Source organism: Dioscorea cayenensis, chromosome 10, assembly GCF_009730915.1.
Source record: "Dioscorea cayenensis subsp. rotundata cultivar TDr96_F1 chromosome 10, TDr96_F1_v2_PseudoChromosome.rev07_lg8_w22 25.fasta, whole genome shotgun sequence".
Taxonomy (NCBI): Eukaryota; Viridiplantae; Streptophyta; class Magnoliopsida; order Dioscoreales; family Dioscoreaceae; genus Dioscorea; species Dioscorea cayenensis.
The window spans coordinates 2556348-2573622 of NC_052480.1; the positions used below are offsets into that span (position 1 = coordinate 2556348).

The following is a 17275-nucleotide window of genomic DNA, read 5'->3' on the forward strand; positions in this document are numbered from 1 at the left end:
ATTTTGAAAAAGTTAACTATTTTTTTATAAAATTTTATAAAATAACTAAGTTTTTTGGTATGTGAGATTCGGTTAACCACGACAGATAAAAAAATAGAGGGAGTATTTTGTTTAGACCCACAACAGAATAATAATAATAACAAATGCCGTGAACGTAATAGTTGATCCCTAAACTACTCACTTCTAATTCAACTGTGTTTACTGTCTTTCATTGGGGTCGGAGTTAAAAAATAAAATAAAAATAAGTTTTTAAATTCCAATAATTAATGCCCACAAGCTCACACATGTTGCGCCTATAAAAGACCACCCACAGACCCTGCTTTAAGTGCACCGACCTCACTTAAAAACCATTAACAATGGCCTCAGTCTTTCAACCAATTTCCTTGTCTCCCACCACTTTCTCCCTAACTAATTCCGGTGCTTCATTATTAGCTGTAGGAAAACCAGCATGGCTTTCCTTTTCCTTTAATAAACACTCATCCATACCAAGAAGCAAAAACAACTCAAGAAGAACAAGTGGTAGAGGTGGCAACATTGTGTGTTTGAGAGGAGGAAATATCTCAGTCCAAACCAGTGCTCCTCAAACCACTACTGATGCAGCTGTGGCTTTTGGCAGGCAGAGCTTCCCTCCTGGCTTTGCTTTTGGTGCTGCCACTGCTGCTTATCAGGTTATTAATTTCCTCATGATATATAAGTATTAAAAAAACAAGAAAAAAAATTTGTTGAAGAATTCATAGTAATCAAGTAATATAATTTTTTTTTAAATATTAAAACAAGGGATGAAAGAATCATCATAAACACAAGCAAGGTGGTAACGGATTTTTACTTTTATTTTTTAAGAGTTATGGACAATAGATATGAAGCTTGAGTCTCTAGTCAAGAGGATTTTCTTGGTTTTCCTTTATTGATCTTGCACTAAAAATTAGTAATATATATATATATATATAAAGGCTGTGTTTTTCACACGTTCTCTGATTTCAAATTTACGCAAGTTAATTATGAATCATCAAATCATCAATCATTACTATTTATAATATTGTTTATACACCAATATGTGTCTATCATTTTCATCCTTACTCTCACTCATACTTTTTCAAATCAAAATGTCTTTGTGAATGTACCCATATGATCTTTATATATATAAATGAAATATGTGCGTGGATGATTTTGTTGCAGATAGAAGGAGCTTGGAATGAAGGAGGGAGAGGGCCAAGCATTTGGGACACTTTCGCCCAACAACACCCTGGTATATATATATATATATATATATTTTTATATCTTGCAATGAATAATGAACACCTCTTCTTCTTAATTCAGTAGTTAATATAAGAATAAATAAGTTTGAATTTATTAATTAACAAGAAAATATTTGCATAATAATCACTGGGTTTGATTTTCTATTTTTTATTATACCCCAACAAAAGAAAGGTAATCTAATACTTGTCTAAAACTATATATATATTAAACAGAAGCCCACTAAAAAAAATTAAAAGATCAACCTATCTTTTACAATTTTTTTTTCTTAAAAAATTTACAGTTGATTTGTAATCAAAGAAATATAAATAAATCTATAAGTAAATGAATGAAAATAAATGAATAAATAAAAGTGTTTGACAATTTTTAAAATTAGTTTCAGTGGCAGTATTTATATATATATATATATATATATATATATATAATTCTATATATATATAATTCAATACATCATAAAATACCAAAAAGAAAACTCCTTTATATTTATAACAATATTTATTAAATTTATTATGAGCATGTTTAATTATTTTTTAAAATATTTTGCAGAAAAAATTGATGACGGGAGCAATGGAAATATTGGCGTGGATTCATATCATCGATACAAAGTATTTCCTAGCTACAAATAATATATATATATATATATATATATATATATATTGACATACAAATAGTAATCTTCAAAATTTATTTTTGGCCAATTTTTTATTTAATTTTTTTTATTAGTTTTTAACTTCTAACTATTTACAGGAAGATGTGAAGTTGTTGAAGGACATGAACTTAGATTCCTATAGATTCTCCATTTCATGGTCAAGAATTCTACCAAGTATGTATTTATTTAATATCTAAAATTATATTTCCCCAACTTAATCATTTTTTTTAAATTTATTTCTGTTAATTCTTATAAGAGGGATCACTGAAAGGTGGCATTAATCAAGAAGGAATCAAATACTACAACAATCTCATCAATGAATTAATCAAAAATGGTTTGCATATTCACTTTTTTTGTTTTTTTTAAAGCCTTAATTAATTACATATTTAATCAATTTAATTTATGATTAAACAGGCATCACACCTTATGTCACACTGTTCCATTGGGATGTCCCTCAGGCTCTTGAGGATGCATACGGAGGCTTTCTCAATAAAAAGATAATGTAAATAATATTATAAAATTCATAATTGATTGTAAAAAAGAGTGTTAAACATCACTAATCAAAGACTTTAATCAGGTTTGATTTTAAGGACTATTGTGAAATTTGTTTCAAAGAGTTCGGAGACAGAGTTAAGCATTGGATCACTTTGAATGAACCATGGAGTTTCAGTAGCATGGGATATGGTCTTGGACGGCACGCGCCCGGACGGTGCTCGCAGATCCTTGGTTGTTCAGTCGGTGACTCAATCGTCGAGCCTTACATTGTCACACATAATTTACTGCTCGCTCACGGAGCTGCCGCTAGACTTTACAAAGACAAGTATCAGGTTATGTAACAATATTAATAGTCTCGCAATCAATTAATTTGGTAAACATGAATATGAATTTCTTGTCGTTCCAGGGAACGCAAGGAGGACAAGTCGGGATCACTTTGGTTTGTATGTGGTATCATCCTTATGACCAAACACACAAACATGTCGAGGCGGCAAGCCGAGCTTTGGATTTCATGCTTGCATGGTCAGTGTGTGTATATATTATATATATGAACTTAGAACTTTATGTTTGATGTTATTGATGATATTTTGTTAAGGTACTTGGATCCATTGTTGCATGGAGATTATCCATTTAACATGAGAGCTATAGTGAGGGATAGACTGCCTACATTCAGTAAAGAAGAAGCAGATATGATTAAAGGATCATATGATTTCATCGGTATCAATTACTATACGGCGAGATATGCTCGTGAAGTACCGTATTCTCAAGCACCTCCTTTCCTCCATATCAATGAATCATATGCCGAACAATTAGGCAAGTTCTTTCAAAAACTGAAAGAGTTTTATTTGGCTAATTTTTTCTAACTAGTACTTTTTAACTTTTTCTGCAGAGGCGAAAGATGGGGTTCCTATCGGTGTATCGGTGAGTAATGTTTATCATTAAAAGTAGAGAATATATATATATATACAGATTCATTTATGTTATGAATTCTCAATAAGCAGAATGGAAGCTGGATTTATGTGTATCCGAGAGGACTCAGAGACCTACTGTTATATATAAAGAGGCGATATGAAAACCCGGCAATCTACATTACTGAGAATGGTAGGGCATTAACCAAATATAATAGAAAAATATAAGAATTAGTATATGCTTGTATGTCTAACATTAAATTCTTGTATGGTAACAGGAATTAGCAATGTTGACAAGTCTGACATTCCGAAGGAGGAAGCTCTGGCTGATGAAATGAGAAAGAACTACCTTGCAGTTCATCTAGCTGAAATTTGTGATGCCATAAGGTAATTGCCAATGTTTTTTTAGCTAAATTTATCTTTGTTTCCTTATTCTGTTTTAGTAAATATAAGAAAACAATACTAAATAATCATCTTCGAAATGATGTTTATCTGTTTCTGTATATATATGTCTTATATATTCTTCATTCAAGCAAAGAGTAGGAACTTTAAAACATAAATAAGAAGTTCTACTGAAACAATGTTCATCTGCTGATCTATCTCTGTTTTCTTCTGTTTTTAAGGAAATACAAGAAATTAAACATCAATAGATTCAGGAACCACACTAAACCAAGTATTCAAAGAAGCTATATTTGTCTGCTGACTTGTCTTGTTAATTATCATCTGCATTTGATGAAATACAAGCAATTAATCAATACAAATATATTCAAGGACAACACTAAACAAGTACTGCAGAAACATCATTCAATAAAACACAAGAAATTAAAACAGGCAGAGCTAAGAACAGTAGTAATCAACCAAGTATTCACATATCTTCTTATTTTCTTCATTGAAAACAAAGACAAAGAATTTAATTAAACTACTATTCATTGTTCATGTTAATATAAACACTTGTTAATTAATGATTTCAGGGAGGGAGCAAATGTGAAAGGATACTTTGCATGGTCTCTAATGGACAACTATGAATGGGAGAAAGGTTACACGGAGAGGTTTGGGCTCAATTATGTGGACTATAACACTTTGGAACGCACACCAAAAGACTCTGCAAAATGGTTCTCTAAATTCCTGCAGCCAAAGCCTCAAAACTAGCTTCCATTAATTACTACTAATGTAATAATGGATGCATGTTGTACTATCTTTGTGTCTCTTCTTAATGCACTGGTTATGCTGTTTGTTTCTTCAAAATGAATGGACTATCCTTGTATCAGTATTATTAATAATAAAATAAATTTGCTTGCTTTCCTTTGAAATTTATTGCCTGTGTTTGATATCTCCATTATGCCAATAATCTTGCAATGCTGTGTTAAATATATAATGATTTTGATGAATCACTGTGTCAGATAAATAACTTTATAAACATTTTTTTTTTTTTGTATTTTGGTGCTCTTTTTTCAATAAATTAGCTGCTACATTTCTTAAATTAAAAAAAGAATTTAGATAGAACAAAGGTTACGCCGAAAAATTCGACCTCTTGCGTGGATTTTAAAAGTAATAAAAAGAACAATTTTGAGGACTCTGTCAAGAGGTTCTCCATGCTTCTCCACTCTCAAATTATTTTTTGAAGAGAAAATAGTTGGAAATTTTCATTTGTGTTAATTCATTGATAATGTTTCAATTCAATACAAATTTTTAATTTTAGTTTAAATGATTTTGAATTCAACCAAAGTTTTTAATTGTGACTAAAGATGTTCGTAGTTCTTATGCTTAATTTAATTCATATATGTGAATATGACTAACTTACTATTTGTACTTGATGTCTATTTTTCAACTTCATAATTTCTATCAAAACACTTATAAAATATATATTAAAAAACACTCTTAACTTTTTTTAGTTTTCTAAAAATATATTTAAGTATTTTCATATCCTTATTTATTATGTATCATTTTTATTAAAAAAATAAAAGTATGTATATATATTTATATATGTATGTATGTATATTGGGTCGTTTACAGCTTTTTACACCACTTAATGTTTAGAATTCAAAAGATATTTTAGTATCAACAACTATACTCATTTGAAAAATAAAAACTAAACGTAAAAAATCACGTATAGCTTATTTGTCTTAAAAATGTTTTGTTATGTGTTAAATATCCAATACGTGTAGTATAATGCACTGAATTTATATAATAAATTTTTATTAAAATTGAGCTAAAATCATTTGCAACCTTGGAAATTTCTCGTTATGTTTAACAAAAGATATTCATTTTAATATTTGAAAAGGATTTATTCATTTTCATTATATATTCATCTAATACATATATATTTTAACAAAAGATGCAAGTGACTCATTTGTTTCCCTACATTACTTGAGAAATTAATGTTTTATTTTATATACTTGTTTTTTGTAAAAATAACTTAGTTACAAAAATATTTATATCTTATCTAATATATATATATATATATATAATGACTATGTTTTGGCTTTGTTTGCCAAATGAAATAGTCCATGATTTCAACCAAACACTAAATTTATCTCTTATAGGTTTTTTTTCTCAATATTTAATTATTTAAATTAATATTTTTAATAATTAATTTTAAAAATATTAATGTTGGTAATAAATATTATTATAAGAATATAATAAAAGTTTAAAATATTTATTTTGATTAATATTGATTAAGTCAGCGTTTGAAAAATAAAAAATGAAAATTATATATCTCGGATAATTGAAATTATTTCTCATGCTCCCGGCAGCTCATTAACATATTTAATGAAATAATATTGCTTCTAAAATTATATATTTAATTTTTATAATGATATATAATTCTTTTTTGTCTTATTATTATTATTTTATTTATGTTCAATAATTTTATAGATTTAATGATATACACAGCATAGAAACCCCAAATATGTTTTTTTTCTTATGTCTTTTTTATATGATTTTATTTATGTTCTGCTATTAAATAGAAATATTATTAAAAACAATGAAAAAAAACCTCATTTGAGCTTCAATAAAAACAGATAGGTTTTAGATACTCTAATGAACTTTTAAAATTTTAAGAATGTGTATATAAGTTTTCACAAATCAACTATCATCCAAGTTTTGTATAGAAACCCCAAATATGTTTTTTTTTTCTTATGTCTTTTTTTATATGATTTTATTTATGTTCTGCTATTAAATAGATTTAAATGCATAAATATTATTAAAAAAACAATGAAAAAACCCTCATTTGAGCTTCAATAAAAAAACAGATAGGTTTTAGATACTATATTGAACTTTTGAAATTTTAAGAATATGTATATAAGTTTAAACAAATCAACTATCATCGAAGTGTTGTTTTTGGTGGGCTAGTTAAATTTTTTTTCAATATTTCATCAATTTAATTAGAAAAAATTTATCTCTCCATCCTAGAAAAATCACTTGAAACACAACTGAAAGCTGAGATCTCATCTGAGGAGTCACACAAGATCTTTTTGTGATTAGTGAACTCATTTATGCTCGTGAGGTTTCATAGTGTTATAAAACGTAGAACCGAATAGAGCAGATCACAGTAGCAAAAAATAAATAAAAAAATAATACTCGAAAAGTAAAAAGACACAAAAGATATTACGTGAAAAAAACTCCTAAATAATTAAGGTAAAAATCATGGACAAAGATAGAAGAATTAACTACGTGAGAAAATTTCAAGAATTATAAACTCTTTTTAATAACAAAGAGAAAAACTATTATTCTTTATTTTAATAGGATAAATACTAACTCTCTCAAAAATATTTTCTCACTCTTCTTTTCTCTTTAATTTCTCATTTTTTTCTCTCTCTTCTTTTCTCTCTACTGTGTTGAAAAATGAGAACTTCAGCACTTATTTATAGGAGAATGTAAAGTGCTTTTCACCTACTAAGCCACCAAATTTGACTGCCTTCATCCTTTAGTTTATGCATGCCATTTGATTAAGCCGTTGCTTTAAGCAAATGGTTTGGTGAGCCATTTTATTAGTGGGATTGGTTTTCGACTAACACAGGCTCTATTAGCATGAGGTCATATGTGAAAAGTTGAAAACTTGAAATCAGTTTGATGAAGAAAAGTAAAATTATGATTTTATATAAAAATTTATTAAAAATAAAATTATAAAAGCTTATGGGTCAAAGGTTACGGTGGTGAATCAGTGATATGCAACTTTCATATGGTCTCACTAGGCCTTTGATTTTTTTTTTGTTTGAGTCGCCCTGTATAAAAAGCTAAAAAAAAGTTCTAATATATATATATACTTCATCTTAATTCTATGCCCAAATAATACTATTCATTCCAGTTTTTTTTAGTGGCCATTTGGCTTGCTGTGGTTGGCAGATAAAAAGTTATTTTTTTAATTGGTTGATGGTTGCTCTTCTAACCTTAGGTCTCCAAAATTCCCATTGAGTTTCTCTCTCCTTCTCCGCCTCCATTATCCACCTCTCCAATAGCCTCCATCTCGGTCTTCTGCTCCTCCTCTTCTTCCCCTACCGCTGCTCTCAAGCTCACTGATGAGTTTTTTGATTAGAAGGAACCCCGGCTTCAGAAGGCTTTTTTTTGCATATGAAGGAGTTAGATAAGGGAGCGATTGCCAACCCTGATGAGGGGCGGATCCGCATTTGCATTCTCCGGAAATGAGAACTTTCTCATGAACTTGCCAGCCCTTCTCTCCATCCGCAGGTACTTCCTATCCTCCTCTTCTTCATCTCTCTTTCTCTCACCACTAATCACAAGCACGTTCTCATCCTCAACATGGACCTTGATCTTCCCTGGCTTAACCCTAGGCATATCCTCCTCATAGACGTAAGATCAAGGGAGTTCCTTCACGTCTGTTGGAGTCATGGTCTTATCCAACTCATCAGGGATGCCCATGAGATGCTGCAAGGTGGACATGAGAGGTCTCTCCAAGCCCATCACCAGGTCCATTGCTTCTCCCAATCTTTTTTTCTTCTAATGTTGTTGTTGTTGTTGTTGTTGTTGTTGTTGTTGTTGTTGTTGATTTTGCTCTTCTCTTTGATTGAGTTGGATTTCATCGATGATAGAGAATTAGGGTGAAGAAACTGTTCTCCGTCTAGGACTTCTTTCGGTATGCTGAGGCCGAAGGTATGGATTCTGTCTCGCTCCAATGAACTTTGGTTTGGATTGCATTTTGAATTAAATGAGTGTGATATGTGTCCATCGGCCATTAGTTTCTCCATGTCATCTCTTTCTCCATTATTCTTTGCTGGGAAACTGATTTCTATGACGTACTCTAGAACCCCATCGGCGGTGGCAAACTGTTATGGAATTTCAATCAATTAAGGAACAGAACTAAGAGCCTTGAATTCAGATCATAGTTTATTGAGAATCCTCTCACAATTCAGTCACAAATCATCAGAATGTTCAAAGGAAATATAATTTCTTTCAGAGATTGGCAAGTTCCACAAGTTTCACAGCAAATCAAAGAATAGAAATTCTAGGAACAAACAGAGAATCAATCTAGAAATTGACAAAGAAATCAGAAGACAATGGGAAGCTAACTTCCCTTCCGATCCATCGTCGGAGATCCCCGCCGAAGCTCACCGGAAACCACAGACGAATAGGATTAGACCCTAACCACCTTCAGACCAACGATACCCCTTCTCCTTTCTCTTCATCCCTTTTTATATCCTTTCCAGCTGGCATTAACGAACCTTCTCGCAGTTTTCCCGATGTCTTCTCTTCATTGGTCCACGTCATCACCTGTAACAAACTCCTTTAAACGAGAGTTCCTCTATTTGATTCTCTGGCCACATCCACCAATGGCTGCTTCGTTTGCTATGTCTCTCCCTTGAATGTCATTACAATCTGCTGATGTGGAAGGCAGCATCCTCCTCACGTGCCCTTTATTTGAAACTCCATCACTTGGCACCAGCTTCTCTTGCTCCATTACAATATCTTCCCCATTTAAATTGGCCTTGTCCCCAAGGCCAGGAAATTGAGATTTAATCCATTCCCAATCCTCCCAAGAATTGTCACCATCCTGACACCCTTCCCATTGAATCAATGCCTGAATACACACTTTCCCATTTCGTAATACCTGTCTGAAATTGAGAACTGCCACAGGTTGTAAGAATGGACCTTCAGCAATTGATTTCAATGGAAGAGGTAATGTACTTGCTTGTGCCAAAGGATCTCCCTCACATTTCCTTAATAGAGAAACCTGAAAAACTGAATGAATACAACTATCTTCTGGTAATTGCAATTTATAAGTAACATGTCCAACTTGTTGAATTATTTGAAATGGACCAAAATATTGCATACTTAGCTTCTGATTCTTTCTCAAAGCTAGAGAATGTTGCCGATAGGGCTGAAGTTTCAAAAATATCTAATCGCCCACAGAAAATGAAACTTCAGAGCGATTCTTATCAGCAAATCTCTTCATCCTAGTCTGTGCCTTCAAAAGGTTCTATTTCAATTGATGCAAGACCTTGTCCCTTTTCTGCAACATTACTGTAACATCAGAATTATCTTGTTCACTTGAAGTATAAGAAATCAGAACTGGAGGATCCCGGCCATAGACTATTTGAAATGGAGTGAATTCAGCACTAGACCGGTATGAGGTGTTATACTAGTATTGAGCCCACGGTAAAAACTCAACCTAGACTTTGGGATTTTCAGAAACAAAACAACGGAGATATAGCTCAATACATTTATTCAATGCCTCCGTTTGACCATCTGACTGTGGATGGTATGCTGTAGATCTTGATAAAGTAGTACCCATAGACTGAAAAAGATGATGCCAAAATATGCTGAGAAAAACCTTGTCTCAGTCACTGATGATACTCCTACGAACTCCATGTAATTTGACCACCTTATTAATGAAAGTGTTAGAAACAACAGTACTAGAAAAATCAGCTTTGAGAGGCATAAAATGGCCAAATTTAGATAATCTGTCAACAACCACAAAGATAACAGAATATCCTTTTGATATTGGCAAACCAACAATAAAATCCATAGTCAAATCATCCCATATCTGTTGAAGAATTGGCAAAGGTTGAAGAAGTCCAACAGGGTGAGTATGACTTGCTTTAGCTTGCTGACAAACCATACAAGCTTTAACAAATTGCTTAACATCTTTACGCATTCCTAACCAATAAAATTGTTGAGCCATCCTCATATAAGTCCGAAGGGTTCCTGCATGACCACCAAGAGGTGTACAAAGAAATTCATGTAACAATTGAGTTCTTAGCTGTTTATCATCAGGAATAACCAATTTCCCTCTCCTCCATAATAAATTCTATTGCCAAGTAAATGTAGGATCCGTATTGGTATGTGACTGAATTTCCAGAATTTTGTCAATACAAAATTTATCCTGTTGTTGAAGTTGTTGTATCTGAGATTGCAAGGAACAACTTGAAATTGATATGTGCATTTGGAAACACCTAGATAATGCATTAGTTGCCAAATTGTCCTTGCCCGGTCGATACTCAATATTGAAATTATAGCCCATGAGCTTTGGAAGCCACTGTTATTGTTCTGGAGTATGAATATTCTGTTGCCCAAGATGTCTCAATGCCTCCTAATCAGTTCTAATGGTAAATTGATGGCCAAACAGGTAATGTCTGAACTTAGTTACTGCTTCAGTGACTGCATGCAATTCCCTTACATAAGCTGATTTTCTTTGCATTAAAGGAGTTAATTTCTTCGAGAAATAAGCTATTGGATGATTAGCTTGACTCAAGACTGCACCAATGCCTATCCCAGAAGCATCTGTTTCCAACATAAATGGCCTATTGAAATCAGGTAATTTCAAAGCTGGATCCTCAGAAATTTTTCTTTTCAAATTCAAAAATGATGCTGCTGCTGCAGAACTCCACTAAAAACAATCTTTCTTTAACAAGTCAGTTAAAGGTTGAGCATGAAGGGCATAATTCTTAATGAACCTCCGATAATAGCCACTAATCCCCAAAAATCCTCTCAACTGTTTAACATTTTGAGGTTCAGGCCATTGTAAAATAGACTCAATTTTAGTCTTGTACATTTGCACACCATTAACAGATACAATGTGCCCCAAATACTCAATTTGGAACACCCAAAGCAACATTTTGAATATTTTGCAAACAGTTTATGTTGTTGTAGTGTCAGAAGGACCTGCTCTAAATGCTCCAAATGACTATCCAAGTCCTTACTATACACCAGAATATCATAAAAAAAATATAAGAACATATCTGTGCATTGTAAACTTAAAAATTCCATTCATTAGAGCTTGAAATGTTGCTGGGGCATTTGATAATCCAAAGGGCATCACCAACCATGAAAGTGCCCATGATGTGATCTAAATGCTGTTTTATGTCTATTATCAGGATGAACTAAGACTTGATGGTAACCAGATCTTAAATCTAGTTTTGAAAAAATTTGTGCACCATGCAATTCATCCAACAATTCATCAACTGTAGGTATTGGGTATGCATCTTTAATAGTCAAGGCATTCAATGCCCTATAGTCTGTGCAAAATCTCCAAGTACCATCCTTCTTTTTCACCAACAGAACAGGAGATGAATAAGGACTTATACTATGATCAATTATGCCATCCTGCAACATCTGATTTACCATGATTTCTATCTCATTCTTTTAACTGTGAGAATACCGATAAGGTCTCACCTTCACCGGTTGTGCCTCAGATTGAAGAATGATTCTATGATCAAATTCCCTGGATGGAGGTAATCCTGTAGGTATAGAAAATACAGCTTGATATTTGAGCAGCATTTGTTGCAATCTGTCTGGTATATCAATAGGAAATTGAAGTTGTACTTCAGAATGAACAAAAGGATCTACTGAAGATATTTGACAGAAAGACTCCAAATTATCTTCCTTAACTGACAAAGAATAGCAAACATAAATTGCCTTGGACCTACACAATCGATGCAACTGATGAAGAGATGCCATATGAGTTCCAGAATTCTTAGTACCATTAATAGTGAGGAATTTGCCATCATAATAAAATTGGATGTATATATCTTTGTAATTCATAATATGAGATCCCAAGGTTGACAATCAATCAGCACCCAAAATAATTTCTGCACGTTCAATAGGAAGCAAATACACTGGAAGTTGCAACAAATGGCTTTGTACTTGAATTTGTAAGTTCTGAATCATGCCTTCAACCTGTAAAGCAGAACCATCACCCACTAGAACTTTGAAAGGAGGACTTGGTTACACATCTAAATGTAAAAATTTTGCCAACCTAGGCTGCATAAAACTGTCGTCACTGCCCCCATCCAATAAAATTTGAACTTGATGCCCATTGATAACCCCAGTAAATCTCATAGTGCCAGACACAGGAGCACTGTTCATAGCAATCAATGAATGTTTAGTGGAAGATTCCTCGAAAACTATAGGATGTTCAAACCCCACAGTAAAATCAGCAGTAGGAATAGTAACTGAATTAGCACTAATGCCATCTGGAACCTCTTCATCAGTAATAACATCCTCATCCCATTGTAACAACAACAACCCTTTATTTGGGAATTTATGAGTAGGAGAGAATTTTTCGTCACAATTAAAACACAAGCCTTTGGCACGTCTTAATTGCATTTCATTAAAACTGATTCTCTTAAAAGGCTGAGAAGAACTAGGGGACCCCGATGTGGTTTGCTGAGTAGTACTCTGAACATTCTGTGAATTTACCCAAGATTTAGGAACAACAGAAATTCCTTGATTTGGCCTAAAAGAGCTATTGCTACCATGAATGTCTGGCAGAAAAACAGCATGTTTAGAAGATCCTTTAACAACTACTGAACATTTATCAGTGTATTTGTCTTCATACAATCGAGCTAATTGCATAGCTTGAGGTAATGACTCAGGCTTTAAAGGAATGATATCCCTTTGAATATCTTTCTTCAAACCACTAATGAAACAAGTCAACAATGCTTTGTGTGACATTCCTTCCATTCTATTTGCCAATGCAATGAATGTATCATAATATTGAGCGACAGTGCCATCATGAGATAAATTAAACAAGGCATAACCCAGATCTTCATAAACATAAGGTCCATAAGCAAATTCCAAAGCCTGTAGAAAGTGAGACCATGAGACAAAATACCCATTCTTCTTCATCATCTGATACCAAGGATAACTGGTCCCTCAAAATGTATTTGAGCAATCTTGAGTTTATAAGGATCAGTAATATCAAAATACTCAAAGAATTGTTCAGCTTGGTATATTCACTGCAGCACATCGGAACCATCAAAACGGGGAAAATCCAATCTAATTGCTCTCATATGAGCAGAAGGAATAGCATGACAGTCCTGTTCTTCTCCAATCACTGCTGGTTGAACTGATGTTGAAGTAGTCACATTGTCCTACAACTGAGTGTGATTATTCTCTAGAATTAGAGATAATCGAGAGAGAGCTTGTTCTACCAAATTCACACATTCATCACGCTGATTCATGGCTGCCAAAAGTCTCTCTTCGCGTTGATCCATAACAATCATCATAGTATCCAATCGGGTTGTAATATCCTTCATACGCGTGGATTCCGCCATGAAGAAGAACAAAATATCCCCAGAGATCAAACGAAAGCACCAAAATGTTATGGAATTTCAATCAATTAAGGAACAAAACTAAGATCCTTGAATTCAGATCACAGTTTATTGAGAATCCTCTCGTAATTCAGTCACAAATCATCAGAATGTTCAAAGGAAATAGAATTTCTTTCAGAGATTGGCAAGTTCCACAAGTTTCACAGCAAATCAAAGATTAGAAATTCTAGGAACAAACAGAGAATCAATCCAGAATTTGACAAAGAATCAGAAGACAATGGGAAGCTAACTTCCCTTCCGATCCATCATCAGAGATCCCTGCCGAAGCTCGCAGGAAACCACAGACAAATAGGACCAGACCCTAACCATCTTCAGACCAACGATACCCCTTCTCCTTTCTCTTCATCCCTTTTTATATCCCTTTCCAGCTGGCATTAACGAACCTTCTCGCAGTTCTCCCGATGTCTTCTCTTCATTGGTCCACGTCATCACCTGTAACGAACTCCTTTAAAAGAGAGTTCCTCCATTTGATTCTCTGGCCACGTCCACCAATGGTTGCTTCGTTAGCCACATCTCTCCCTTGAATGTCATTACAATCTGCTGATGTGGAAGGTAGCATCCTCCTTACGTGCCCTTCATTTGAAACTCCATCACTTGGTGCCAGCTTCTCTCGCGCCATTACACAAACCTAAGATGCTATGGTTTTGCCATCAGTTTTTGTATATTTTTATTTATTTGTGTTTTTTTTCCTTTGTTTTGGTTTGTGATTGAGGTTTGGGATTTGTTTTGTTTAGGTATTTCAATGAGAATTGGTGGCCTTCGTCTTCGGTGTTTGAGGATCCTCCGGTTGAGAGCGCAGATAAAGAGAAACTGATTGATATTTTTTAGGTCAAAAAAAAAATTTCCTATTTCCATATAGTCTCATCTCTTATTGATCTGCCTTATTATGAGTGGTTTCAATTTAATAAGGTGAATGTGTGAATCGTTGAGAAGTTTTAGTTCTTTATTTTGATTTGAATGTTGATTTTGTTAGGATTACATGTATTATGTGAATTTGGATGAGTGTTTTGAGTTTATTGAGGATATGTTGATCAAGCACGGGCCTATCGATGGGTTGATGGGATTCTCTCAGGCAGTGTTTGAATTTTTCTTTTTTTTAGAAATTAGGGTTTAAAATTTATTGAAAGTTTGATTCGTTTTTCGATTTTGGTGTGAAATAGGGTGCGATTTTAATTTTTTATAAATTAGGTATTTTAATCATTGAGAAGTCTGAGTTCTTTGTTTTGATTTGAATGCTTTTTGTTAGGATTACATGCATTATGTGAATTTGGATAAGATAAAAAAATGAGTGAAAAAAATAGGTAAGTTGTTATCGTTGAGTGGATTGACTTGGTGAATTAAGTTATGCTTGTAACTATGTAAACAAACGTAAAAATGTAGAAATGTTTTTGGTTGTTCGCACCTTTATCACTATATGTTTGTGATGTCCATTCGCCAAATAAACATTACCAAATAAAAAAACATAAGGCCTAGATATTGATGGGAAAAGCTATTCACATGGACTAATTTTAGTTTTTTCCTTTATCTTATAAAATATTTTTCAAATATTATCCCCTCAAATATCTTCCTTCCCAACCCTCATTTTTGGTGGGCATTTGTCACTCTCATTGGTGTCTTTTTTTCAAACCTGAATTTTGAAAATTGTTCTGATTTGGTTATTTTATTTTGTGAGCCTAATAATTGCACCCAACCCCAATTATTGTGCCTTTTTAATGGTAAATTAAACAACCACCAGACACCATCCTCATCTCCATCTTCGTTTACATCTTCATCTGCGAGCCTCTTCCCCTACCAAACCATCCTTCCTATTGACGATTGTAATTGTTTTTATTTGTTTTTGTGTAATTGTGGCATGCTCTTCTCAGTTTGCATCCATATTGATGAGGAAAAGGAGAGGATTTTCAGAGGAGTATGGAACTTTTTTGAGGGAGTTAATATGTCCAAACATATGTTGAAGCATGTCAAGGTTTGAATTTTTTTCGTATTTTTTTATTTCAATCCCCCTTTTGATATTTAATGTAAAATTTGGTTTTGTTGATTTTAAGAGAACCTAATACAATAGCTTTTCTCTTCATTTAAGTTGATTTGAATTTTTTTACTTTTTCCTAAAATTTGATTTTATTACTTTTTTTTGTTTTGTTTAATAGAGGTATAAGGTTAGAGAGAAAGAAGAGTTCGAGAAAAGTACTATATTTTCTTTATTTTTCCTATTATAATTTTTTCCCCTCATAATTAGTTTTGAAGATTTAATTTTGTTGGGTTTTTTTTTTTTAGATGCAGAAGAGAAGATGATTGAGAGCCATGTATTTGGAGAGGTGGCGCGTCTCTCAGCTTGCAGAGCAATGTCCTTTTTGGATTTTTGTTTCTACGTTGTCTTTTTATTTTTATTTTATTTTATTTGTTTATAAAAAATGAAGCTTCACTGGAAGATCAAAACACCCAAATGAATTCATTGAATTTCTCAATAATCTTAATTTTTTTATTTAGATAATATTTTTTTAATTATTTTCTATTTTAATTCTTTTATAAATGACTGTTTGTCATTATTATTCTGCTATGTAAATAAGTTTTCTATTCTAATGATTGAGTTTATTGGTTCATGTGATTTATTTTTTAGCTATTTGTTTAATAATACTTATCTCTAGGTTTGATCACAATAAGTCTATTTATGTCATTCATCTTGCACCATATTATAACCATGAGGACACCGAGTGCAAATCCAACGATAAAAAGTGATGATAATAGTAAGCAAGGAATTTTTTCTGTTTTCAAATATTTTTCAGAAGATGTGAACAAGTTGATAAGATTTCATAAAGCCACAAGCGAGGAGAACAAATTGGGAAAAAAACAAGCATGGAGATTTTTTTCACTATTTCTAGAAGTTTATTACCAAATAAAAATATATATTATAATAAAAATCCTAGGCTTAAAAGCTTTCCAATAATTTACTAATTGAGGAAGGCTAATAAAGGCACATCATATTGTGGGTCATTATGTTAGAATAAATAATACACATAATATAATCCTTCCAAAAAAAAGTGAATGCTTAATAAATAAAAAAAATAAAAAAATTAAAATATTCGCTATAATTCATACAATTTTGAAAATCAACATTTAAAAAAAGATTTAATTAGTAAAAATAATTAAAAAAACTAAAAGAATTTGAAACGAATGACCACATATGCTTTGTATTGAATATTTAATTCTTATGTTTGACAAGATTAATTGAATAGTCTTTTTTCCCCATAATTTTGTCTTAAGAATATATAAATAATAGAAATATTGGTTTCAGGTATATTTCAAAATTTGACAATATATTTTCTACACTAAAAATAATTTTAAAAAAATATTACCGATGCCTTCTTTGATATAATCTGTACTGTTGTAGAGATATTCACTCC

At 32.4% G+C, this 17275-nt stretch overlaps 1 protein-coding gene across 1 annotated transcript; it reads left to right on the top strand.

Moving 5' to 3' along the window:
• Positions 1 to 337: 337 nt before the first annotated feature.
• Positions 338 to 4618, top strand: LOC120270654 (furostanol glycoside 26-O-beta-glucosidase-like). Its single transcript, XM_039277714.1, has 13 exons — positions 338 to 668; positions 1177 to 1246; positions 1801 to 1859; positions 2002 to 2077; positions 2160 to 2237; positions 2318 to 2405; positions 2481 to 2730; positions 2805 to 2920; positions 2994 to 3211; positions 3288 to 3319; positions 3400 to 3499; positions 3585 to 3693; positions 4278 to 4618. The coding sequence occupies exons 1-13, from the start codon at positions 357 to 359 to the stop codon at positions 4453 to 4455; spliced, it is 1686 nt and encodes a 561-aa protein (XP_039133648.1). The 5' UTR covers positions 338 to 356; the 3' UTR covers positions 4456 to 4618.
• Positions 4619 to 17275: the final 12657 nt, after the last annotated feature.

Excerpts from the sequence above, each read along its gene's own strand:
- LOC120270654 (XM_039277714.1), top strand. The coding sequence starts at position 357 with ATGGCCTCAGTCTTTCAACCAATTTCCTTGTCTCCCACCACTTTCTCC. Across the intron at positions 2,078-2,159 it reads ATGGTCAAGAATTCTACCAA|AGGGATCACTGAAAGGTGGC; the intron begins GTATGTATTTAT and ends AATTCTTATAAG. Across the intron at positions 2,406-2,480 it reads TTTCTCAATAAAAAGATAAT|GTTTGATTTTAAGGACTATT; the intron begins GTAAATAATATT and ends GACTTTAATCAG.